The sequence below is a fragment of the Haemorhous mexicanus genome, chromosome 2, assembly GCF_027477595.1.
Source record: "Haemorhous mexicanus isolate bHaeMex1 chromosome 2, bHaeMex1.pri, whole genome shotgun sequence".
NCBI classification, from domain to species: domain Eukaryota; kingdom Metazoa; phylum Chordata; class Aves; order Passeriformes; family Fringillidae; genus Haemorhous; species Haemorhous mexicanus.
In genome coordinates, this window is record NC_082342.1 from 46,309,478 (window position 1) to 46,335,246 (window position 25,769).

Here is a 25,769-nt window from a genome sequence, read left to right on the forward strand (position 1 = left end):
AACACAGGTTTTCCAACAGGAATAATCTACTCTTGATCATTCCTAACAGGTCCAGTCACTTGGATGTCTGCTCATTAGCTGTGCATTTTTTTTCTCAGTGAATTACTCTTTCCTTCTTTGCTTTTGAGTAAGTTGGGTGAATGGGGTTATTCCCAACTGTATAAGTTAAGTGGAAAAAAAAAAAAAAGAACAAATACTTGAATATTTCAAATTTAATTTGTTTTCTTTTTAATTAATTCTTAAGATGCAGATTTTTCTACCCTAAGGAAATACAATTTTAAAGCTGTACCTACTGAAATGTCCTACATTTGTCCCTCAGATAAAATTGCTTTTGATTTTGAGGAGAGCTGTTCTCTAAGCGAAGAAAAAGCTGCATAATGAATCAAACTAGAATTATCTTGAAACAGCAGGGTCTTTTTTGTCAACTCTGAAGGGCTGTGTTTGTCCATCTATTTAGTATACATCTGCATTGACATATGATGGAGTACTTGTGATGGCTGAAACTTTCCGTAATCTTAGAAGACAGAAAATTGATATTTCAAGGAGAGGAAATGCTGGTGATTGTCTTGCTAACCCTGCAGCCCCATGGGGTCAAGGAATTGATATGGAGAGGACATTAAAACAGGTAAGGAGAGGCTTTATTCTAGGGATCTTTCAGAATTTTAGATACCAGTTGCACGCTATGTGACTTGCAAAACAGTATGCACAAGGGTAGTAATAGGAGAGGGAATTTTTTTTTTTTTTTACTTGGAAATTGCAAGCAGCTTGGGCTGTTCAGGTTGTTCTGATTTGTAACTTGGAATGAAGGCAGAGAGGAACTACTACTATTTGAAGCTACTGTTGGATCTTTTGAGATAGATCTTTTGAGAACTTCCTCCACTGTACTGCTGAGTTCATTTGTTACTATTGCAAATAACCTGGCTGTACAGATATTGTCATTTAGGAGAAAAGGTATAACCACATAATATAACCTTTCAAATATGTTTCTGTCGTCTTCAATAAAAGTAGACTTCTCCCAGGGAAATCACATAGGTAGTTTTGGGTTTTTTTTCTTTAAAAAGAAATAACCCAGAGCTATGGGTTATTTCAGGATTTTGAATTCCTGATGAATATGGATGCCTAGAAAGTTCCAGATCTCTGTCAAGATGATTTAGCCTTTCCTTTGAATGGGACAGTAACAAAAATAAAAATCCTGCAGTAGAATTTAAATCATTGCAAATGAGCAGACTCCACTCAGGAGAAACTGCTGAGGAGAAGTGACTGCTGACAGAGCTGGCAGCTCCGTGCCTGGAAGCCAAGGTTTCGGTCCTGGAGAAAAATCAGCAGATAGAAATGGACAGAGGGAAAGAGTAAGTGATTTCAAGCCACATCCTGACTCTTAGGGAGAGAAAAAAAGCATTTAATAAGCTTCACATATTCTGTGCAGATGCACAGATCTGTAACAATTGAGAGAAACATTAAGTCAGGCTTCTGTGTTCAGGCAGACAGCATGAGACTTCAAATTCTGCCAAAGAGGTTTTCATGGCCATATCCTGGTAAAATCAAAGCCATCAGCAATATGGCCATGGGACAAGGACCACAGCTTGGGTATCCTTCAGTGACGCCATAAAGTGCTGAAAGAAAGAAAGTGTTCTGGTTTCAGCTGAGGCACTGGTGTGGTGGGAAACTGCCACAGCCAATTGTAAGGCTTCACATCTGGCCTTCTTCATTCTAATGCTTTGAAAACACCCTTTTCAAGCCCTATCCATATCAGCCCTGTATCATCTTCCCTGATAGTAAACTGCTTTGCTGGGACTAAGGTTGTTGTCAAGTGGGAGTGGGAGCTAAAAAGACATGTGAGCTCAGGACAGACTTCCTTTAGGTTTTTTTCATATGATGAGAATAGTAAAAAATGTATTTCTCTTTAGAACCTGCAGCTGGAAGGTGTTGATCTGCACAGCATGAAAGAAAGGAGGGTCCACTGTGTGTCTTTGTTAGCAGTTAGATACTGACATATCTAAGTCTCTTTTGAGCATGGTTCAACAGGAAAAAAAAATATAAAAAATAAATATAAAAAAAAAATATAAAGAAAGCAGCCAATTTTATTTCTTTGAACTGTTCTACAGTAGGGTTCTTATGGTAATCGAAGGATGTGGCCAGGATAACTTGTGCTGCTCTGTGACATTTGAAATAAAAAGCGTAAGACTGGATCTTCATGGTGGTTTTTCTTCCATTTGTAGGTTCGAATACAAGGTTTGACCGGAAATGTTCAGTTCGACCACTACGGTCGCAGGGTCAACTACACCATGGATGTCTTTGAGCTGAAAAATACTGGCCCTCGGAAGGTATGTGCTGGCATTGCTATCCTCATATCATGTAAATGGCTTGTGTATGATGAAATGGTTATGCAGACTTATATTAAAGTGGACTTTGCAGTTGGAAAAGGTATAATACACTGAGTACATGGATATTTCTGCTGAAAGCAGTTCTTACCTGCATTTTCTGCCATGATTCAGTTCCTCGAATTGGGGAACACAAAAAACAAGTGTGCAGCTTGGAGTGGTGGGATGGCAGTCAGTCAAGCATACTAATGAATACCAGCTGGATGACATGTTGCTAGGCTGCTGGGTGATGGAAAATGGTCAGAATTCTGAATAGTAGATATTTCTTGTATCTTATCCCAAGATTTCCATCTTGAAAATTACTTGCATTTTTAAGCAAGTTGATTTGTACATTCTGTGCAAACATGGACCATAGTCTGTAACTAACACTGGGCTTTTAAGGATGAAAGGACAGAAGAGGAGAGAGGAGGAAGCGAGAATGACCTGAATACTTGCATTTTCTGAAATTTATTTCAGTATCTAATCCTATGTGCTTGATTGGTTTGGTTGCTTGCAAGCAAATGCACATTAATACATGTCTAAGCAGATCCTTCATGACTGAATGCTCATTATCACTCAGCCCAATCACTTTGAAAATACAAGCGTGGGTACTTTGTTGATCCTTTCTCTTCTGAGCTGAAATTTGCCCATTAATCATTGTATAAAACAAATAAAAGTGGAAAACGTACTCAAGCTCAAGGATTTTCATTTTTTTGAGTCATTGCTACCTATTTTGCTTGTTAGGTCATCAGAACAAGAAAAGGGGGCAGGTGATGGTGACTAGGGTACTCATGGCTGCTTGAGTAGGGCCAAAGCAATCAAAATTGAGTTAAATAGTCCTCTGCTGTTGGCCAGAGGTGACAAGTGCAGCAAATACTATCAGGTGAACTGTGTGTCCCTGGAGACAGTTACCTGCCACAGAGCTGGGGAGGCAGTGTTAAACTGCAGACCCAGAGCAGAATTACACACTTGGATGAAAAAATTGCCACTATATCACAGTATAGAGCCACAGACCAAAGCAAAGCATGTGCCTGCATATAAGGCCTGTTGGTGCAGTTGTCTTTTGAAAGTGTGACAGATGGCTGAAGAATAAATTGGGAAAGGTGAGTTTGTCTTTCCTCTCTTGGCAAGACTGCTGTCTTGTGCCAAAAAATGTGTCTGATCTTACTACCAGCCCAGCTTCCTTCCAGTCTCCATGCCGCACCGTTGCCAGCCAGGAGGATATATGGGTGGCTGGGGGACACTGGAGGAAACTGTGAATTATGCCCTTTCCATCCCAAATTCCCTCTTGTACTGGAGGGAAGACAAGGTGCAAATAGATGTGTTTAATTAGGTCACAACTTCAGTAACTCATTAGGGAATTTACTTGCCAGCAAACTTTTGAAAAGAGTTGGTGTTTCAAGCTTTGTCACCTGTTATGGGAGAGGTGTCAGTCTGGCACCACTGCAGGGATGTCTCCCTTCCTCTCTTCTTGCCTGCAGTTTAAGGGGAGGGTGATTGCAAACAGAGGAGCTATGTCTGAACTGTGCTGGAGGCCCAAGGTGCTTTTCTTACCTTTCAGTCATGCCTCTCTGCTACTCCTAAGTCTTTACCTGTATTTGACATAACAAGTCATGACAGATTTGACAGATCTGGCTACTCACAAGAATTTATTTCTCATCTCTTAGATAGTGCTTTATATGTGATCATTGGACCAGTTCTGTAGTCCAGCCTGACAAATCCTATATAATATGTGAGAAATGACTGTACTTAATTGAACTAAGAGGCCTTCACTATTAATGTCTTCTTCTCATGTCCAACATAACATGATTTATGAGTCACCCAGCTGCCTTTCCAGTCAGAGTAATGCATGGATCTAATCTTCAGAAAAGTGATTTTTGTTGCCCACAGCTTTAAATATGTGAAGAGACCATTAAAAAAAGGCACAGCTAGACAGAGGCAGACTTCCACATGGTTTAGTAAAATGGGAAATATTAGCCTATGCTCACGTTAGTTTCATCTATACAGCACTTCTTACTTGGTTCTTCTTTGCAGAGCAGTAACAAAACCTGCTGGTGAGGGGAAAGGGTAGGAGGACAAGGATCACAGAGATGCAATGGAATGGCTCCTGTGAGTGGAGGGTTGTGATCAAGTGATACAGGCTTTACACTGGTGCCCAGGGACTGGACTAGAGCTGATGAGCACAAACTGAAACACAGGAGGTTCCTTCTGAACATTAGGAGATACCTTTTCATAGTCTGAGAGTGACCAAGCACTGCCACTGGTTGAGCAGGGAGGTTGTGAAGTCTTTATCCTTGGAGACATTCAGAAGCCATCCAGACACAGTCCTGGGCAAATGGCTTTAGGCTGAACAAGGGGTTTGACCAAATGACTTCCAGAGGTCCCTTCCCAGCTCAATAAATCTGTAATTGTGTCATTCACCATGCATCCTATCACCCAAATGAAAAAAAAAACCAATGAAAAAGAAAAAGTAAACAAAACATTGGATGCATAAGACAGTCTAAGATTTGGCTTCTGAATTCCAAATTTGCAGCATGAAAGCTAGTTATCAAAATGTTTCAGTATTTGCTTGCCCTCAGTGGCATGTGAGCTCCAACAGGATCATTTCAGTGGTTACTTCAAGGTGCACAGGCCTTCAGAAAGAGCACTGTTCATTCAAATGCCAGACTGTTATGGCAAATTTACTTTGAGTCAAATATTTTTGCATTATTTTTTTTCCTAAAAGATAAATTCAGCCTCTGTATAAGTGGATGCAACTGCTACGAAGTTCAGTTGCAACACAAATAGAATTGGAGGTACTTTTATAGCTAAATTCAATCCTATCCTTTGAGGATTTTTTTCCTTGTGGAGCTGAGGTATTTATGGGAAAGCATACTGTTGTTTAGTGCTCTCAAGGTGACTGTGTATCTCTATATTTTTATACAAGTGTCATGACATATCTTTCATATTTATTCAGTAATCTAGTTCCAGAGTTACTTTAGTGCAGGTTAGCACCAAGTACATACAAGCTCACACCGATGTACAAAAGCTAAAATTCCTTCAAAAGATGCCTGTCATTTCTCAAATAATGCCTTTATCTCTGTCTGAATTTTCATATGGTACTTACTTCTGTAGCACAGTATGTCACTCATTTTCTGCTTTCCTTCTGAACTTCATAGCAGTGAAGAATTGCACAATGAAAAATCATCATTCACTATCTTAATAGTTTCCCAAACTTCCAGATTTTGGTGTACATATTTTGCCTTTAGCTGGTCACATTTTTTTGACAAGAACTACACAATTTCAATAATCAATTTTATCTGTGGCTGTATGGCTGTCTGGCTGAAAAGGAATATTGGTTAGAAGTGCATACTACTAGGAAGAAAACCTTCCCCTCCACTATATCAGCACTGCTGACACTTCCTGTTAGCTGAATACACCTAAATCAAGGCTCCAGTACTGTGAGAGCAATCTCAAAAAGAAAAGGAACATTTCAACTAAACATACTAGAACTTGTGTATATACAGTTTGTGCATGTTTGCTTCACATTGAATTTCTGCCTGGAGCCCACTTTCCATTAAAATTCCTGTTCCTTTTCTAGTATGATAAACAAGGCATTCCTCTTTCCCAACTCTTTGTGTCATGAACTCCTAATTAATCCAGGAAGGGAGCAAGGGGCAGTTGCTGCTGACTCGTCCCCACGTGCTCCCAGAAACTGGAGTGTGGTTGAATTGCATCTCTTTGATAGAAACCTTTTAGATCATGTGTCTGTTAAATCATGCTTGGAAGAAAGATCAGTCTCCCAATTGATTAGGCTCTCAGCAAGCAGGGGAGCCCCTTGAGGTGGGATTCAAACACTGTGCTACTGACAGGTTTGGGTTCATGCTGTCCATTTGACATGGAGCTGAGTGCTGTCAGTGCTGGGTCAGAGGAAAGAAGCCCCAGCAGCCTTGTTAATGGATGCACAGCCATGTTCTATCTGTAGAAAAGAGAGTGGGCACAAAGGGGGAAAGGGGTTTCCTTCCATGGGATTACAAGGACAACTGATTCAAATCTGACTCTAGAGAAATTCATTGCCAACAACGAACAAGGGTTTTACCTTAAAGCTGCTCAGGGAAGGGTTATGGCAGCCTAAATGCAGCCAAGGAGAGAAAAACCCGATTTGTTCCACCTCCCTGTAGGCACTTCCCAGAGATATATTTAGGAAGAATTCAGTCTCACCATGCTTTGCAGTCAGTGGGAAAAGCAAGCACCTTTCTAGGAGGGATGCTTATCCTGCATGAGCTGAGTCACTGTCTGCTGGTACTCTCTGTCCTGTGAGTGTAAAAAAGGCACAAATAACAGAGCTTCTAATGTAGGTAATAAAAGGTCAGTGCTAGCAGGTAAGTGGAACAAGCCTGGTATAAATCCTGGAGCTGGGGTCTCCTGGGAAGCCCATGATAGAGCAAGGAATTGAGATCAGCCATGGGACTGCAAAACTGTCATCCAGATGTCTTTCATTCTTCTGTCTAAGACCAGAAGTTCTGGAGGATTAACAAATGAAAATATTCTTGTGGGGAGAAAAAATTCTTATATCTCATTTATGCCCCAGGAAAGCTTCAAGGTAATGAAAATGGAATTTACCTTGTGCCTCTGGTTGAAGCAAGCAGGTCAGATCATTCAGGGGCAGCGAAGTGGAGGTGACACCAGGTCTGTCTCTGTGCAGCAGGGGTGCAAGGGGGTATACCCAAAGTGATAGATGCATACTCCCATATCTAACGTGACAGCACTTCCTTTGGACAAAACTGTCTTTGGATCACTCTTGTTCTTAAAGTAGCTTATATTTGTAGTTATGCAGAATGTAGACCTTACTGCAAATGATATACATTTTGTTTTGCAGGTTGGTTACTGGAATGACATGGATAAATTAGTTTTGATTCAGCATGAACCTACACTTGGAAATGACACTGCAGCCATTGAGAATAGAACAGTAGTTGTCACTACAATTTTGGTAAGGTGTTTCCTTTTTTTAATGCTTATACTGGTGTGTGACACAATCTCATTTCTAGTTATGATCTAATTTAGTCTGCCAGTTGCTAGGTTGGTGGGAGGATGAGAGCCATATATCTTAATTATACTGACTGTCATGTCTGCACAGATTTTTTTTTTTTTGGTATGCATTTAATATAATGATTCACTTGAAATCAGGTTTTAAAAATTGAGTTGCAGTAACTTTTTCTTTAATTCAGTCTTTTCCATTTTTTGCTAAAATAAGTCTCAGAGGTATGAGTTCTTACAACCTCTAATTGATAAATCTTGATTCACAGAACACTGGAAGAAAAGAAAAACCCAAAACCTTTAAATGCCAGAATAGAACAGAGGGTATAAAATGAGATTACTATAATGCCAGTGTCCCTTTTTCTTGGTAAATTATCAACTCAGTAATTGACTTTAGCAAGAGCTAAAGCTCTAAGTAGTATGGTTCAGTCAGCCAGTCAAAACTGGATTATCTATTCTTAATTGTGGATGAAAACATAAATTTAGTAGATGCATTCTTAATGTTCATTCAGCATTGCAGTAATATTTCCATTTTAATAAAATCTATATAGATTTGGAGTTTGATTTTCCAGGATTATTTTGTTTTTAAAGAGTGGTTGCAAAGGAGAATGAGTTGCTTCATTCATTTACATTTTTAATTCACAATTTTTCAAAACAATTGTTTCTTACAAATCTGTATTTTAAACAAAATATTCAACTTTTTTTTCCTCTGAAGTCAGACATGCCCTTTAAAGCTGATGTTTATCAAAGCCAGCTGGCAAAGGGTGACCTTTACGTGACCGCTTTTAAGATTTTACATCTCTGTTCACTGCCCTTTTCACCTGCCTCATTTAGACAAGACATGTTAACCCAATAAACTGTGTCTCAAATGGGAAGGAATATTCTGTAGGTGTTACAAGGAAATAATTTTTTTAACTCAATACAGAGTTTAAAGTAATCCAAAGGAAAGCATCAAGACATTTTCTAACTAAAAATACAGTTAATTACCAGATTTTCAGCAGTGCGTATCAGCATTTATGCATTAATTATGTCTTAACAAATCTCCATTGAAGGTTATCATTCCAGGATACAAAACAACCAAACTACTATACAGGAATTCAGAATGTAACTCCTGTAACCAAATTGTGTAACTTTTAATTTTATTTTTGCATGGGAAATTTTAAATATATGTATCTTTTTCCTAAGAAACAAAAAAAAAAAAAAAAAAAAGACTTGGTGATGGAAAAAAATATACTTCAGTACAGTCCTCCTCTTTTCAGCCTCTGATGAAGAATCCTATTTTAAGAAATTGATCAAGGAAGAAAAGAGTCCCAAGATGCTGCGAACATTCCTAACTAAGGCTCAAGTATTAACCACCAGTCTAGTAACATTGAGCTAATTTTTCCATATGGATTACTGTTCCTCTGACTGGATGACCAGGCACTGAACCACCAAGAAAAGTTCTGTGACTAATCTGAAATGTCTAGAACAGATGATGTTAACCTTCAACTTTGCCAAGCTGAGAAGAGAACGATGTGAATTACAAGCTTTCAGTCGAAATTTTCCTCTCAAACCAATCCTGATACCTTTGACTGAAGCTCTCACACATGAATACTGTAATTTCCATAAATAGCTCCAAGCTTAGGAGAAGCGAGTAAAATATAATAATGAAAAGTAATAGAAAAGGTTTCTGTTCACGAGAAAGGAAAAAAAAAGGAAAACAAGAAAGCTTTTAAAATGTGTTATCTTGCCTGTCCTGTTTGCATTGAAGCATTTTGATGTGCATAATAAATGTTATCTTCAAAAGAACTTTTCCAGTCCCTGTATTGAAGGGACTGATGGGATCGTTTGCAAAACCAAAAAGCTGGATTAGTATTCCAAAGCATGCCCTGTGTTAATGCAGCATGTCATTTTTGGATAAATGCAGTTAATTGAAAGCAGCACAGCTTCTTGAGCAAAACTGTCCCCTTCCATGTTTCAAAATCACAGTGCAAGAGAAATATATTGGAATTTGGTTTGAATAAGAATATATGGTGAATTTTGCCTTATCATGCCCATCTCCCATGTACTCCTCTGGGAGCTGCACACATGATGCTCAAGGCAGAATAGAACCATGATTCTTAATATTGGCTTGCTAGGACAATGTATTTAGCATCCGCAAGCATATGATCATACACACAAAGAAAAGAAATATTTAACCAGGATAACTTTCAGACTCCTGTTATTTTTCTCTTCTTTGTTATGTTGCAAATGCCACAGAGACTTTTTCACCTCTTCATTGCCCTCTTCATGTTGAAGGGAAGTTGAACCATTGTAGATGACACATTTAATTTTGGTTGCATGCATAGTTTCCAACATTAAACTGAAAAGCTTCTGCAAGCAGTGCTGTCAGACTTTTCAGTCTTCAAAGACAGATGCCATGGCAGCATAGGAAAAGCTTACAGGTTTTCAGCATGGCTCGCTTTAATTTTTGCCTAAAGCCAAATAGCAGAAGTTGATTTGTCTCTGTTTCTTCAGCTTTTATGTGTCTCTGCTTACTTTGCTGTAGTGTGGCTGTATGCCTGTTGCATAGAAACTGCATTATAATGAATCAGCTCTGCACCCAAAGAACTTAGTACAGTGTTTTCTACTTGGCAAAATGTTTTCTTCATTTGTAACATAGTGAAAGCACATAGAAGTTATTTTACAAATTTGGTTTAGCCTCTCAGACTATCCCCATTAGCGATGTGGTGCAGTAGCGGCCCAGAGAGAGGAGGCAGCAGAGGGCAGCTGATGTTCTTTACCAACTGCTCCTATTCTGCACCTCATGTGATGCACAGCCTCCTGCACTCTGGTAAGGACAGATTTCCTACCTGTGCAGAGGCATGGCAACACCTCCAAATGCACAGTAGGCTCATTGCATGACTGGAGAAGGGATGCTCTTTGCAGCCCTGCTCTAACACTAAGATAAAGCAAGGGACTTGTCTTGCTAGGGAGAATGATCATGTCTAATTCTGCAGGTTCAGAAATATGGTCCCAAGTTGTTAAGGAAGAATCTAGGGAAGTAGGCTCGGAAGACTAATCCAAACTCTCCAATATATTTCATGATAGAGCCAACTCCATACTTAACTCTGAGACTGCAAAACTTAAAAATCACAAAATTCCTTTAAAACCAAAGCTTGATGGTGAGCTGCATCTGAATTGTGCTTACAGTTCAATGTCTGAATGAGATATCCTTGGTGTTGGCAGATCAGTTTCAATGGCAGGATCCAGTTCACAACCAAGTCACCTAGATGTGGATGACTTTACAAAGGGTATTGATTCAGTTGCATTCAGTGACATTCAAGATGCTCTAGGATACACAGCCTGTCCCCCATTTCTTACACTGGCAGGGTCACCCCTGCCTGCCTCATGCTGTATATGTGACCTCTCCCTCTGGATGTTTTAACTGGTGTATGTACTTTTCCAGGCAGGTGGGGTAAGATTTGCCCCAAGATTGTAATTCCACAAAGATTTAGAAATTGATTCAGAGGCCTATAGATGGATGCCTTGTACTGAGGGTATCTGACCTGTCTGTAAAAGGCAAGCACAAAGCACCTGCAGAACAGCACCTTGGGGTCAAGCAAGTCACCTTAGGGCATCTAAGATGATAGGCAACTTTCATTAGGTGACTGAGAATCACCATCACTGTTTTGACTGATATTCTTGATAGAGTCTTACCTCAGAAATTCTAATTATAGGCTTTTTTTGCATAATAGAAAGATATTTTTTCATTAGAAACTTTATTAATTAAATTCTTCAGTAGACTGGAGAAAAAAAATGAAGTTTGTTGCATGAAAATAATAAAGACTTCAAACCGAATCCTGGACACTTTATTCAGAAGAAAAAAAAAAAAGAAAAAGAAAAAAAGCCACCAAAAAACCCTTCCATTGACATTTACAGAAGTTTCTTTCAGAATAAAGTGTGATAATGTGTCCCACACCCATTCTAAAAATTAGAAATTTCCTTGCACAGATATTTGTCACTTCTACAAATTATTTTTGCAATGGTGAATATTTTGAAATCCACTTTGGAATAGGAGAACCAAGTTTAAATCTGTTTGTTTTTTGGGTTAGTTACTTTGTCCGACTTCCCTTATAGTATGAATCATCAGTTGTGAGCATTTAACTGTACACATGAATTTGTGGCAATGTGGTGGAATGATCTGTTTACATCTATAAAGGTAATTGTTGCAGACATCAACTTGTATTTGCAAATGTTCAGTATTGTTATGAAATTGTGAATTATATAAGTAAAGCTTGCACCATTTCAAATATCTGTTCCGTTCTAGTCATTGGTCATTTCAGTGTGGACTTTTCCTTGATTCAGTACTCCATAGAATATTCTTAAGCAGTGAAATCTTGCAAATATTGCAATATTAAACCTCATTCATCAGTAAGTCAGAGGTGTGTTTTATATCAGTGAGTTAAAAGCTCATAGTCCAAAAATATAGCAAGCACAAAGATGGTGGGCAGAGATAATCTTTCTATTAGACAAGATGCTAAAACTGGAAACAATTAAAAAGTAGGCCTATGTTTTCAGCTATTTCAGCTGATTTAATAGAAGATAATACCTCTCCACAGACGACTTGCAGCCCTTGCATTTTTAGACTACCATGATTACACCAATATTACTACTAACTTCGAATATGCTATTGGAAGGGATCATACAAAATAAAAAGGTCTTTTTCAGTGCCACAGATAGAAAATAGCATCAAGATATGGCTAAGTACCTGCTGTTGATCAATTCAGATATTTCATGACTTCACAGTGTGACCTTGAAAGTTGACCTTGTTAGCAAACCAGTAAAACTTGCCTTTCAGTGTCTTTTTATTATAACAACTGAACACCTCATCAATTTGAGACTTCCTCAAAGTCTGAAATGGACAGGATTTAAAACTAGAGCTACTATTTATTTTATTTTTTTAAAAAACAGTCTTTACCAGAAACTCGCATGCAGTCCCACCCGCATTGCCCCATCAAATTCTACCTTGAAAATAGATTTCTGATTACTTGGCAGGTAAAGTAGGCACAAGAATTAAAGAATAAAATAGGTTAGGAGGGAAAGATCAAGATAGTAAGCAAATGAAAATAGGTGCTGCTGCTGTCTTTAATTTTGCCATTCCACACTGGCAGATCATACTCAATTGCTGCTTCTTTGAAAGCACTCACAGCAAGGCATGCTACCTTACTCTATGAGCTATTTGCATTATGAAAAACAGTCCCTGCTGTATTTTGCCCTAAATCAGTGAGATCAGTGTAAGAAAGGGAGGTGGATGGGGAGGAGAACCAATGCAGTTCCTCCAGGTACCCAACAGATCCCTGTCAGATCTTAGTGGTCACTCGACTGCATGGCATGGTCTCTGCTTGTGCCTACCAAGGAGAGTATTGGGCCACTCCACTTCCCTTCTCAGTGTTCCCTCACAGAACTCCTGGGTAGTAGGGCTGAAGTTCACTTAACTTTTCACAGAAAAATTGAGGTCTCTGTCACTTGGCTTTGCTGTGCAGAATCAGTTAAAAGGCTTTTTTTTGCAGCAGTCCTGCCAGTGGTGAGGTGCAGGCAGAAGCACAGTGTCTGAGTTTTGGAGGAAGAAGAAAGCTGATCTGGCATTCACTGTGCCTGTTCTCTTCGAGTCCATCGCCAGAATTATCTCCTGGTGTGACTCTAGTTGCATGCCTTTGGCTGGGGATTTATGGCTGAATCAGAAGAGCTGGAAGTCCCTGATGCTGGTCTTTGGAAAGCAAAATTGCTTTTGAGGCGCAGCAAGCAATGTAGCTGAAGCTTGTAAGGAGAGTTCACAAATGTAGGACAGCGGACAGACTTTGTTGCCCTTCTAGCAAGCAGCTGGCTAAATCACAGACAGGACAGAGTCTTTTTTAACTCTGTTTATTCTAAACCTTTTTGTGTGCAATAACATATGGGGAAAGGCGCAGATTTTGGCTCTTCCTCTCATGTGAACAAAAAGTCTTTGTGAGGGAAGAACATTTTATACACATGGCCAAAATACTTCCAAAAATCAAGAACTTCTGCAGAGATCAAGATCTCCCTGCTTTTCTCCCTCTCTCCCTCTAGATGACCAGTGGTTGAGATCAAAGTGATTTAAGTAGGGATAGAAATACAAGAAAAAGTGAAGGCTGCTGGTAATACTCAGCAGTTTTCCTTTGAAGATGCAAACTCTATTCAGGCAAAGGCACTCACTGGACTGCACTCATGTAATAGCACCAATCCTCCCTTGTTAGACACCTAATAGAGGTTACAAAATTGTTGTTGCTTACAGGTGATGTTCTTGTAGTTTCAGTGAAGCAGGCATTGCTGCAGTACTTGTTTAAATTTCTTTTTCTTCTTGTGCTAATTATATCTGTAGGAAAGATGGGAATGGGGCAGAATACTAGCAAGGTTAGTGTCAAAAGATCCAGGGGTAGCACAGAGAAAACTTAAGTTGCCAGTATTTTGTGATGTAAATTCAAACAAAGGGTGACCTAAATTACCCTTTATGTTAGACAAATATTTCATCTGGAATTGGCTCTGTATATGAATGATGTGAAGTAATTTAAAATGCCATCAGAAAGTATAGTTTTACTTAATAATTTCTAAAGTCTGAATTCACATAGAGCTAAAAAAATTACCTTGATTTCCCAATTGCATAATGTTCACTATTGTGATAGTATGGTTTATACAGGGAATGCAAGATCCACTCTTGAAGACAGGTTTTACTCATTCTCAATGACACTCACTGTCCCAAAATATTTGGTACTTCTTTTTCATACAACATGTAAAGTCACTGTCAACTTAATACCATTCTTGTCCATGCATATCACTTAAGTTCATCCTAAACAACCTTGCAGAATCTGCACTGTTTATTTTAAAGGGAAGATGCATATTTCCTTGGGAGTGTATTTCTGTGTTCTCACTAAAATGTATGTAGCCTCTTAGGAACTATACATTCTAAATCTCAAGAAGGGAAGCCACTCAGGCTCTGCATCTGAAGTTACACAGGCAGTAACCCCACTATGTTAGAGGATATTCTTACTCACTGAAGTCAGAAGTCTACATTGTACCTTCATGATCTCACAGCCCTTTGCACTGTATATGCCCAGCCTCAATTCATACTTTAAATTTACCATATACTGCACTAAGGTCTGTCATTTAGAACAAAGTAAGGTCGATAACTCTTGTGAAATGTATAACCCAAATTAGTGAAGAGTCTATCTTGCCAGAAGGATTTCTGTTCATACATTTTAATTTAAACCTGCTAATACTGTCCATGAACTTTTTATAAATTGCGTGTTGTTCAGTTAGCTCATGACATGTTTGGTTTTTTTCAGACTATATTCGGTACACTTCTCCTTTACAGTTCTACTTCTTTCATTATAGGAAGCCCCATATGTTATGTTCAAGAAAAACCATGACACGTTTGAAGGGAATGACAAGTTTGAAGGATACTGTGTAGATCTGGCATCAGAAATTGCAAAACATATTGGTATCAAGTACAAAATTGCCATTGTTCCTGATGGAAAATATGGAGCAAGGGATCCAGAGACAAAAATCTGGAATGGGATGGTGGGAGAACTTGTTTATGGGGTAAGCATACCAATTTTTGAAGCAGGATTTAATTTATCATAGTATAAGCCATAAAATAGGAAGTATATTTGCATTTTATTTAATTTTGGAGTCACAGAAAAGAAACAGAATCTTGTTTCAGGTCTGTGAGTTTTCACATGTTTTCAAGATAAAACTTAATATTTTCATGCAAGTTCTACTATTTATTCAATTAGTACCTTGAAACATTAGAACATCCATAGTTTGTATATCCCTTAAAAATTCACTAATGTTAGAGACCATCTATTCTTGACACTCTGTAAAACTTGGTTGGGAAGAATATCACTCATTAATTCCTTTTCATGGAATGGTGGACAGATCTTTTAAAAGATGGGATTCTTTGTCTAGTTTGAGAAATGAAAAATCCACCATCATATATATTAAACATAGGTAATAAACCACTACAGACAAGTACATAATTAGGCAATTCACAGTGAAGACAGACTTTTAAGATGACCGTGAATTATAAAATTTAAGATCAAACCTGGTAAGTTTAACAACTGAGAACATTATGTTATAGAGGGCTCTGGAGAAGGATTCTTCAGCACACCATAATAGTTAGCAATTCTGTTGACACATAAAGTTCCAATACTTTAAACAAAATAGCTCCAACAAACCTAAATAAATATTTTCAATATTTAGTGTTACCAAAAGTAGCAAAACTCAGAGCTGAGCTTGCTGATGACTACTAGTTGCTAGTATCTACTCTGCAAAGAGTTCAGAATTCTTAGAGAAACTTTTAATTTCAGTGATGGAATAATAAAAAAAAAAAATCCTCAAACTACCCAGGTGTGAATAGTTCCAGCCATGAACTCATAACATGCCTCAGCCTCCTCATAAAAAATTCCTGCATACCAGTTGATCCATCCCCAGTTGCATTTTTCACAATTCCATTGACAGTTCAGGCCACACGTTGCAAAGGCCTCGTGGCTTTTGTAGCAGTTCCATTTCAGCTCCCTTCTGCCAGTTTAGCATAGCTGATAAATTGTCCATTAGCATCAGTGCAAGGGATTCTGCAGAATGAAACAGCCTCTGTGCCAGAGGAGTGTGGGAAATGTTGCCCTGGAATTTTGGTGATCTCCCTTCCCCACTGGAATGGAAAGGTTTTATCAGGTTCACAAAACCCTCCACGTTCTTTGAAGTTCATGAAGGAGCCATCTTCAATTTTCTCTTTAAAATGTAGAAACACTGAATGTCACCAAGCCTGTATATCTACTTCAGTGTCTTGAAAACAGCTCCACTCTCAGATTAGTCAAAGATAAAAATTTTTCAGAATTATTTTATCAAATATGGAGGTTATTCCTTCTCTGGCTTTTAATTGCAGTAGCAAGCCCATGGGCAACAATGGCCAAGCACTGTTTTATACTAGAATGTTTTTTCAATTATCCAAGAAATCCATACTATTTATGAGAAATCTCTTTTCTTCATATGCACAGTTTCAGTGGCCCATCATCTAGTTGAAAATTATAGAGGAAACTTGATATTACACTTTCATTTTCTGTTTGTATGGGGGATTTTTTTCCTTCTTTTATCTTAAAAAAATTACCTCATCAATCCCAAGCTGCCCTAGGACTAGACTGAAATAAAAAGTGTTGTAAGGAAGCTCACACAGATGTGTCAGCACCTACAGCTTTTAACAGAGCTGAAAGCAGTGAAGTTCACAGGCATGAGGAACCTGTTGCAAATGACCCACATGAAGAAGTCCAGCCCAGAATACAAGGCCAAACCCTTCATTTTTTGTAATGGAAAAAAGTGAGGAGGAGGCTCTTTCCAGCTATCTGTTTAGGAGGGCTGCAGTCTCTTTGCAATTCTGGGACTAGGCCCTGGGAATGAGCTGCAGCAAAGCTCTTGGAGCTGCTTTTTTACTGAAGTCAGCTGCTGCCCAGGACATTTGCTCCTCTGCCATAAAGCTCCTTGAGGCTGTATCGATCCTGGTGAATGAGTGGAACCAGGGAATGTCCCTGGGCTTCAGAATTTGGCTGATTAACCTGCTAAAATGCAAGAATGGTCTCCAGTACATTTTTGGCCCATAATTACTGTCCAAAACAATTCCTGAGCCCAGCTGGACCCTGGGATGGAGCAGAGACCTTTCCCTCCACACAGCTCGAATGAGGCCCCGCAGGTTCAGAGGTCGGGTGACTTTGATGGCAGCAATGTGACCTGTCCAGTGTGCCAGGCCTTAAGGCCAAGAGCTACACCAAGCATGCTTAATGGACTTCTACAGGTGTAGCTTTAAAGGAAATTGTCCTTTCTGTTACTTGCAATGTTTTCTGCTGAAGATTTCCACAGGGAATCCATCAAGAGCATCCTCCCTGCAAATTCCTTGAGTCCTTGCCAGACAATTTACAGAGCATCAGGTTCCCAGGCCTAGGAGAAAACAGAAAAATCAGTCAGGCAGAGACTTTGCTGCAAAGCTCTGCTAGAAGAAGAGTATGTTCATCTTCTCTGATAGATCCCCTAATCATAAACACAAATAGTCTGAGTAGTTGGCTGTGTTTCAAGCCAGGCTTTTTATTTGCAGCCAGGACTGGGAGAGAATTTGCAACTGAATTAGCCAGTTGACAAGATGATCTGTTTGGGAAACATTTTACAGCTTTTAATTCCCAACCATGTTAATGGATTAACAGACAGTTTTGCTCTGGCTGGCAAGATTGCACTCCTTCTGTACAACACAAAATGTTCCTCTGCTCTCTTGCTCTTACCACCTAACCCAAAGCCCCTTAGCCCTATCCTTATTACTGAGAATGGACATGTGAAAATTTTATCCCATGTTCCTTTTAGACCTGCATGCACCAGAGGTTGTTCTGGTACCTGGACACTCAGGTGTGCATAGAGCAGGGTAGTAATTTTCTAAACCCCATGGTTGATTTTTCCATCATGTCCCAAAGGAAACATCATACAAAATGCTGTGGGGTACAGTTTTGCTAAGATTGTACAGAATGTCATGGTGGGGATGGTTGCCAATTTTCCTGTTTTGTTTTTAGCACATTATTAAAAACTATGAGGAAATCTTGGTCATTTGTCCCCGATGAATCCACATGCATGCAGTGGTCCATGGGGATTCCATTTGCCTTGATATCTAGCTCACAGAAGAAATGTGGCTGGGGATGAAATGCCATTAAGCGCATTTAAGAGGTGTTTCCAAATTCACTAGCAGTCAGCTCCAATTAAATATTCATTCTCCTGACACAGAAAGCTTTTCTTTCATTGCTTAACACAAAAGGTCACAACTCATTTCTGTCTGAAATCTCAGAAGCCACGAGCTTCTGAGATTAAAATCTGTTTCTGCATGATTTTTCTCAGATCGCTTTACTACCTTCACAATACTTGTACCAAGCATAAATTTTATTCACAACGTTATAATAATTATATATTCTGGAAAAGAAAATGTCTCTCTCCATCAGAATTAATCTTGTCTCCTCCTATAATATTGGAAGGCTCCCCTGAATGCATCTGTACTTGGTAATGGTGGAGCCCTGATTGAAATGCTGTTACAGATGCAGTTGATTTAACTGTGAAGTATCATTAGTCTTTCTCAAAACAGATTTCAGTGGCAACAAAATCATTAATTGTTTTGCACCATGGTTATATTGTTAATCATTTAAATCCATAATTATATGGTGTATGTTAACTGGGCAAAGCACAAACGCTGGCAATTATCATGCACAGCTATTTTCACTATTTAGCTTTTGCAATGAAGAGTTTATGTAGGCTTTACGTGGCACACAATAGTCTTACAAAAATAATAATATGATCAGTCTGGGGAACCGTAGTTTCTCCAATTTTTTGGCATTTAGTTATTACCTAGCTATATATTTTCCTTTTAAATTTCTTGGCATAAAATTGATTTATCAAAATTATGAATTATCTGATACTAGATCACTATTGTAAAAAAATGGGTTAAGTTCCTATTTCTCCTCTTTAACTCCTTCAAGTACTGTAGGCAGCAGTTCTGATGATGTTCAAGTTGTGCATACCCTATTTGAGCATTTAAATTTGGTAAGATAATTCCTCTCCAGCATTTCACATATAATATGCAATGTGCTAAGTAGGTATTCAAAATCTCCTCAATTCACACTAACATGGCGATGTCACTTTTCCAGCTCACATGGTGAAAACCAACAACCCCCAGGAATCTGTGTTTTAACCCCAGTAGAATCCTGCAGAAGCACAAAAAAAAAAAGTAGAAAACACCCTATTTTAACCCCAGTAGAATCTGCAGATACAAAAAAGCCCTGTTAGCCAACACCTTTGAAGACCAGTGACCAGGTCTGTCATTTACACTGCACTAATGAAGATACCACTACGTGACAAACACAGAGAGGATTGGCAGGAAGAGATCACAGTTGCCATGAGTCTTTACTTAATTAAGGGACTCCACATTAGGCATTCTCAATAACTGAAATTTAGAAATACAAAAGATGTTGACTCTAAAGAAGGAAACCATTCTTCTGGAGAAAAGCTACTCATGAGTGAGATGAAAAAAAAATATGCAGAAAAGCCAGTAGCTCAAACCATCCTACAGTCTTTAGACTACAGAAACTAAGTTTACTTTATGATTTTCAGGCTAGTTAAAAATATGTTTTAGACATGTTACCCTTCTCATAGAATAGCTGTTTTCAAAAAACACCTATTTCAGCCTGGTTTAGGTAATCACAAGGGATTAAGAAGCCAAATTTTTAAAAAATGCCTTGTATAACAAAATGTAAATTAAAGTTCAGAGAATTAGCAGTGTTATCATAATATTTACCTGAGACATTAGCACCAGAGGTAATTTCTGATACCTTTGCAAAATTATGATTTCAGATGCATTGCTTAAAATGCGATATCTTTATATAAAATTTGTTAAGTGTTTGCATCACAACTATTTCAGAATGACAGATATAATCTGATGATTAATATACAGCCATCTGAATACAAATGTGCATTTTTGGGCCATTGAATGAGTCAGTTCTTTTGAATTATTCATAATTTCACAGCTGCTAAAATAAGTTTAATTTTTAACTACCCAATATTGGTTGAAAATTAAATTCCATGAAACATATATGGCTCCATATGAATTGGCACATAAAATAAAAACCACAAATTAATTAGAATGCATTTACCTGTTTCAAAGTTGTAACATGACAAAAAAGCTCCTTTTCGATATTTTCTTTGGCACACCAGCTAGTTACATAACACTGGGTTAAACTATTTGAGCACATCCTTATTTTTCAGCATGTTTTAGCCACATTGAAACAACAAAGTGTTCACAAAATACACTTACTCTCCTGAGCCCACAAGCTGTATGGAAGTCCACAGAGCACAGGCTCTGCTCTGTGGCTGTAGCTAGGCACAGCACCATGAGGATGAGCAGGACACAGGTTTCAGCAGCTCTTGCATCTGTTCCCTTCTCAGAGGTGCATCCTTTGACCCAGGTCACCACACAATTCCCATCTGAAGCACTGCTGCAATGACAGCTTTAGTGTCAAAGGCAAGGCTGGGCAAGGAACAAACCTTAATGTAGTGTAGCATCCCTAAGGAGAAAAGCAATCCATTAGTTTAGCTCCAACATTTTATGGTGCATACAGACATCATTGTTAGCAGCCATAATCACCTCCATCAATAACGATTCATTCGAGATTGGCATCGTCATCCAAAAAACACGTTAGAAAAACATTTAAAAAATATTCCTGACGCTAGTGGGAATGGATTCAGCACACATTTTATCCTTTTAGCACTTGATTTTGCACACCTTTTTCCTGTATATTTGCCATTTTTTGCTGTTTAAAACCTAATTCTGTATTATTAGGCTATATGTCCCTTGAGACAGCTCTGTGCAGTTTAGTGAAATCACAGCAACAGTTAATCACTTTTGCAGCCTCATGCCATTTGGAGCTTTCTTGAGTCTATGAACTGCTTTACCTCAAAATAATATTATGTCTTACCAAAATATAACAATTAAAAAGTCTCTATAAATTCAGCGACAATAGGGTCATTCCTATTTTCCATTCTTTCTTGAATTCCTTTATTTAAATCTAAATTAATGCCTAAAATGATTTTCTTATACTGCTGCTCACCTCTATTAGATTTAAGAGTCTACTCCTTAGCAGAAAAATTAAGTATTTGCATAATTTTTGAAATAAAAACCTGCAATGTGTATGTTATACTGAAAGCATATTGAGTAAATGCAGAGTGTGATAGAAGGAAAGAAAAAATGCTACAAAGAGCATTTAAGCCACACTATCCTGATGTTAATAACATACCTTTGGAATTAGCTGCTTACCAAGTGTATAAGCACACATCAATTAATCTATACATCTATATTTCTTTTTTCTTTATAGAAAGCAGAGATTGCTGTTGCGCCTCTGACCATCACTTTGGTACGAGAAGAGGTCATTGATTTTTCTAAGCCTTTTATGAGTTTGGGGATATCCATTATGATCAAAAAGCCCCAGAAATCTAAACCAGGAGTGTTTTCCTTCTTGGACCCTTTGGCGTATGAGATCTGGATGTGCATAGTCTTTGCCTACATTGGTGTCAGTGTGGTCCTGTTCCTAGTTAGCAGGTTTAGTCCATATGAGTGGCACACAGAAGAACCAGAGGATGGGAAAGAAGGACCCAGTGACCAGCCTCCCAATGAGTTTGGCATATTCAACAGCCTCTGGTTTTCCCTGGGTGCCTTTATGCAACAAGGATGTGATATTTCCCCAAGGTTTGTGTCAAATCTTTTTACATTTGCATTTTGTCTTCAACGCTGAAGCATAAAACCTTCTTTCGTTAATTTTCCTGGCAGTGTTTTGAAGTTCATTCTTCAACCTTTTTTTTTTACTTTTCTTTTTTTTTCTTTTTATTTTTTAACAGCCATGATAAGAGCAACAGATAATCTACTTTAAAGTTCAGTCATTACTATAATTTTTCCAATGTCAATGTGCATAAACCCCAAACAGCTGTCAGAAACAGCAGATTCACACAAGGGAAATTCCACTGGGTTGACTTCTGAAGAACTGTGTTGTTGCTAGATTAGTTCCATGGTGCTACACCATGAAATGCACACAGTTGAGCTGAATATCTGCCTTTCATCAAGGAATGTCCCACTTCTGTTTCAAGTTCTATAGTGCTGCTTCACAAATATTGCTTTCTGTGAGAGACAATATTTGACTGTTTCTGAGAAGCTACTCAGTGTTGCTCTTAGAGCAACAGAGCACACGCCTCCAATCTACTACATGTTTGGTTCTATAATACATGATTAGTCCTATAATATATGATAATCTAGTAAATGGTTAGTCTAATACATGCAGCCCTGAATTTCTCAACATTTTATGAAGTTCTGGAACTTTAGTGGGCAGTAACTAAAACTTTTTAATTAAATATTATGACCCAATCTTTCAAACTTAAAGGCTTCATTTTAGCCATTTGCAGTGAAATTTTGAGTGTTCAGCATTGGCCTAATCCTTCTATTATTGAAGTTAGCAATAAAACTGGTACTGATTAAGAGTGGATGTGCCTTGCTCCTCAACAACCTTCTCATCAAATTGCAGGTATTGAGAAGGAAAATACAATTTTTTACTTAACAGAAATGTCTCTTCTATCAAAAAATTCTTGCTTCTTAAAGAAGAAAAATGTGAATGTTCAGTGAACGATTGCAGTAGCTTGTGGAATTTTTGAGAAGTCTGGGTGACAGGAACATGTTAATCCTAAAGCCAACATAATCCATACGCAAAGCCTTTTGCATTTTTTTTTAAGAGGAAACCAAGAAAGCTACTGATTTTTAGCTACCATGATTAGCTTTTGTCTCCAAAAAGAGATTACCTACCCAGTATTTTTTGACACTTTTTTCCTATTTTTAGGCATGTCCTGAAATAATAGGAACACTGAGATTACTGTCCAAGAGGATTTAAGCTTCTGTGTGTGTGTGATACAAATTGGTACAGTGGGCTACACTGTAGACATTAAGTTTCTAGAGTAGAAACATCTATTCATACTTAAAATGCAAATGATCTTCCTCCCATTGATTTTTGCTTAATGACAAATGTTCAGCAATAATGGTGCTTTCACTCTCTCTCACTCTTTCTCTCTCTCTCTCTCTCACTTTTCGTGGCTCAAGAGACAGGAAAATGTGCATTATCTTATTCATGTTTAGATCCCTCTCAGGTCGCATTGTCGGAGGTGTCTGGTGGTTCTTCACACTCATCATTATTTCATCCTACACTGCTAACCTCGCTGCTTTCTTGACTGTTGAGCGAATGGTCTCCCCCATAGAGAGTGCAGAAGACCTCGCCAAACAAACCGAAATTGCTTACGGAACACTGGACTCAGGGTCAACCAAAGAGTTCTTCAGAGTAAGTTGGCTCGTCCATTACAGCAGCTAGCCCTACCAACCACTCTTTTAAGATGCTTGAAAATGTGAAATAATGTGACTTTGCAATTATATGCAGTATAGTTTTGTAACTCCTGAAATGCTTTAGCTGCATTTTTGCCCCCACAATACCATTTGTTGGAGTTTTCAGTTTTTTAATCTATGGAAAGCTTATTGATCCTGTCAAAAAAAAAAAAAAAAAGAGATGCAAAAGAGATGCCCAGGGGGATACTGAAGCAAGTGATAATTAAAGCAGCATTGCACTATTGATTCATGTGAAGCTACAGTACTGAAGTGATGTGCAGCATTGAAAGCCTATGATGGTGAAGTGGAGTCTTGCAGGTTTTGTTTCTGCTTATGGATTTGGCTGTGTGCATTTTGCTTTAGGGTCTTGGGTGGTGGACAGGAAATGCATTTTTTAATTTGCTGACTTTCAGATGGATAATAAAGAGAAAATTTAACTCGAGGGGATATGGTTGGAGCATTAGGAAATAGCCTAAATAGCCATTCATATGCCTGTGCTGTCTCTATTGATTGCTTCATTGTCATTTGCTTTCCTGCATTAGTGTGGTTGGTACGTAATCCTCATCATTCGCCGGCTGAAAAGCAGGGAGCTTGGACATCACAGGCAGCACATAATAAACAGTCCTTCTTGCTTTATTTCATGACTCCAGCAGATGAAAGTTAAGCTCAGCTGACTGAAGTGAGTTTAGTGTTTAAACACAGCTCTGAATAAATGCTGTGAGCCAGTAACCTTTCCTTGAAAATTGCACAGCTAATTAGGTCATTATTTAGCTGAAATCTGAAGATTAAGGGATTTTTAGAAGTCAGGAAGATGAAATGAAAATTTCTTCCAATAGCCTAATTGAAAGCAGTTCTGTTAGGTACCCACACACCTTCGCTGTTTTCAGTTTGGCCAAACTGAACTCAGCAAACCATTAACAAAATTTTCAGTGCTGTTTGGAAACTGTAGACAGTATCCATTCAAAGACAGTGTCTCAAGTGAAATAACCTCTTTATTGCAACAAATATCCATATAGAAGAGCTTGCAAATCTGTTCTCTTAGCTGCAGAAAGATGATTTATAAGATATAGATTTCACTTAACAAACACAGTGATTGGATCTTCATATAATGAAATTGCTCAAGGAGTTCAGTTTATCCCAGTTTTCTAGATTTCTTCTATAGACACTGGAGAAAGAAAAGCAGTCCTGTACATCCTGTGTGAGATGTGTGTGTTGTGATGAAATAAAGCACACATTTAAGTATATGCCTCTTTACTTGAACTCTAGAAGGATCCAGCTGGAATGGCTACAGTGCTTGGTACCTCATTTTTAATGAGGACTGCTCACTAAAAGGTTTCTAACTACACCTGTCTTAATACTTTTTTAATGAGTACAGTCCCTCCTACTGATTGTATATATTCACCTGTGTTTCACCCATAGACACATTTTTAGTTCTTTTTGTGGAAAGTTAGATATTTTATTCTTGGAACTAGAGTTTCAGTCCATAATAATTTGAGGTGGTTGCCACAATATATGCATCACAAATCGTGATGAAGATGTGATGATACTTAAAAACATAATGCTGATGGTCAGGCAGATTTATGTAACTTTGTATTTATTGTTGCATTTTCAAGAGTATCTAGCGCTTGCAAATTTGTTAGGTGATGGTATGCAAAAATTAATTTCCAAAGAAATAGTAGAGAACGAAGGACTGGAGTTCTTTTCTTAAGAGTTTCAAAATACTTGTACAAGCCATTTTATTGAAGTAATGAGATCAGATATTTTGGTGTAGAAACACTATTGGTCACAAAAATTTCGTGGTTCTTTTAAATCATCCTGTAAACACAGAAACTCAGTATTTTATGCAAGTTCTCATTTTAAAGAGAAGATACTATGATGGAGTAAAACTGTCTAAGGCGACAGCCCTTCTTTCACTTCAATCTTAAAGGGCTAAGAGAAAAAAGAAGGAAAATCAATGCTGTTCTTTTTATTTTTTTTTCTTTCAAAATACAGAGGGAAACTTTAAAATTAACTACAAATACTAAATACTATTGCATATGCAAAATGTGAAGCTTAATGAAGATTTAAACTGTGTTGATCACTTTCTTTAAAATGGTGCAGTTGAGGCCCTGTTTTCAAAGCATTTCTAATCTCTCTCACAATATGGTGATTCTTAATGATACTTTATGTGTTATTTTTAAAAATATTTTTCACAAAACAGGGAGAAAGATAAAATATTGACAGACAATGTTTACACAAAAGCTGTTTTCATAATACATAAATTAAGACCTAGCCTGAAACAATAGTACCAGAAAATTTGTGTGCCATGTTGAACATTTTGTGGGTTTGGAAGCAATTCACTTTTTGGTATTAGAATCATGTGTAACTTTTCTGTCAGTGGTGATTATCTGGCTGAAGATGAGCCTTCAGGACATTTTCTCATCATTTTGTCATGT

At 38.1% G+C, this 25,769-nt stretch overlaps 1 protein-coding gene across 3 annotated transcripts in view; it reads left to right on the plus strand.

Moving 5' to 3' along the window:
* GRIA4 (glutamate ionotropic receptor AMPA type subunit 4) overlaps nucleotides 1–25,769 on the plus strand; it is a 215,986-nt gene that overhangs the window by 145,041 nt on the left and 45,176 nt on the right. For 2 of the 3 annotated variants that reach the window (XM_059838631.1, XM_059838630.1), the window contains exons 7-12: nucleotides 458–625; nucleotides 2,220–2,324; nucleotides 7,219–7,329; nucleotides 14,748–14,954; nucleotides 21,296–21,666; nucleotides 23,095–23,293. In XM_059838631.1, coding sequence (XP_059694614.1) covers nucleotides 458–625; nucleotides 2,220–2,324; nucleotides 7,219–7,329; nucleotides 14,748–14,954; nucleotides 21,296–21,666; nucleotides 23,095–23,293 — 1,161 coding nt within the window. Of the gene's footprint in view, nucleotides 1–457; nucleotides 626–2,219; nucleotides 2,325–7,218; nucleotides 7,330–8,635; nucleotides 8,669–14,747; nucleotides 14,955–21,295; nucleotides 21,667–23,094; nucleotides 23,294–25,769 lie in introns of those variants that run through there. The other variant, XM_059838632.1, reaches the window with a different exon arrangement.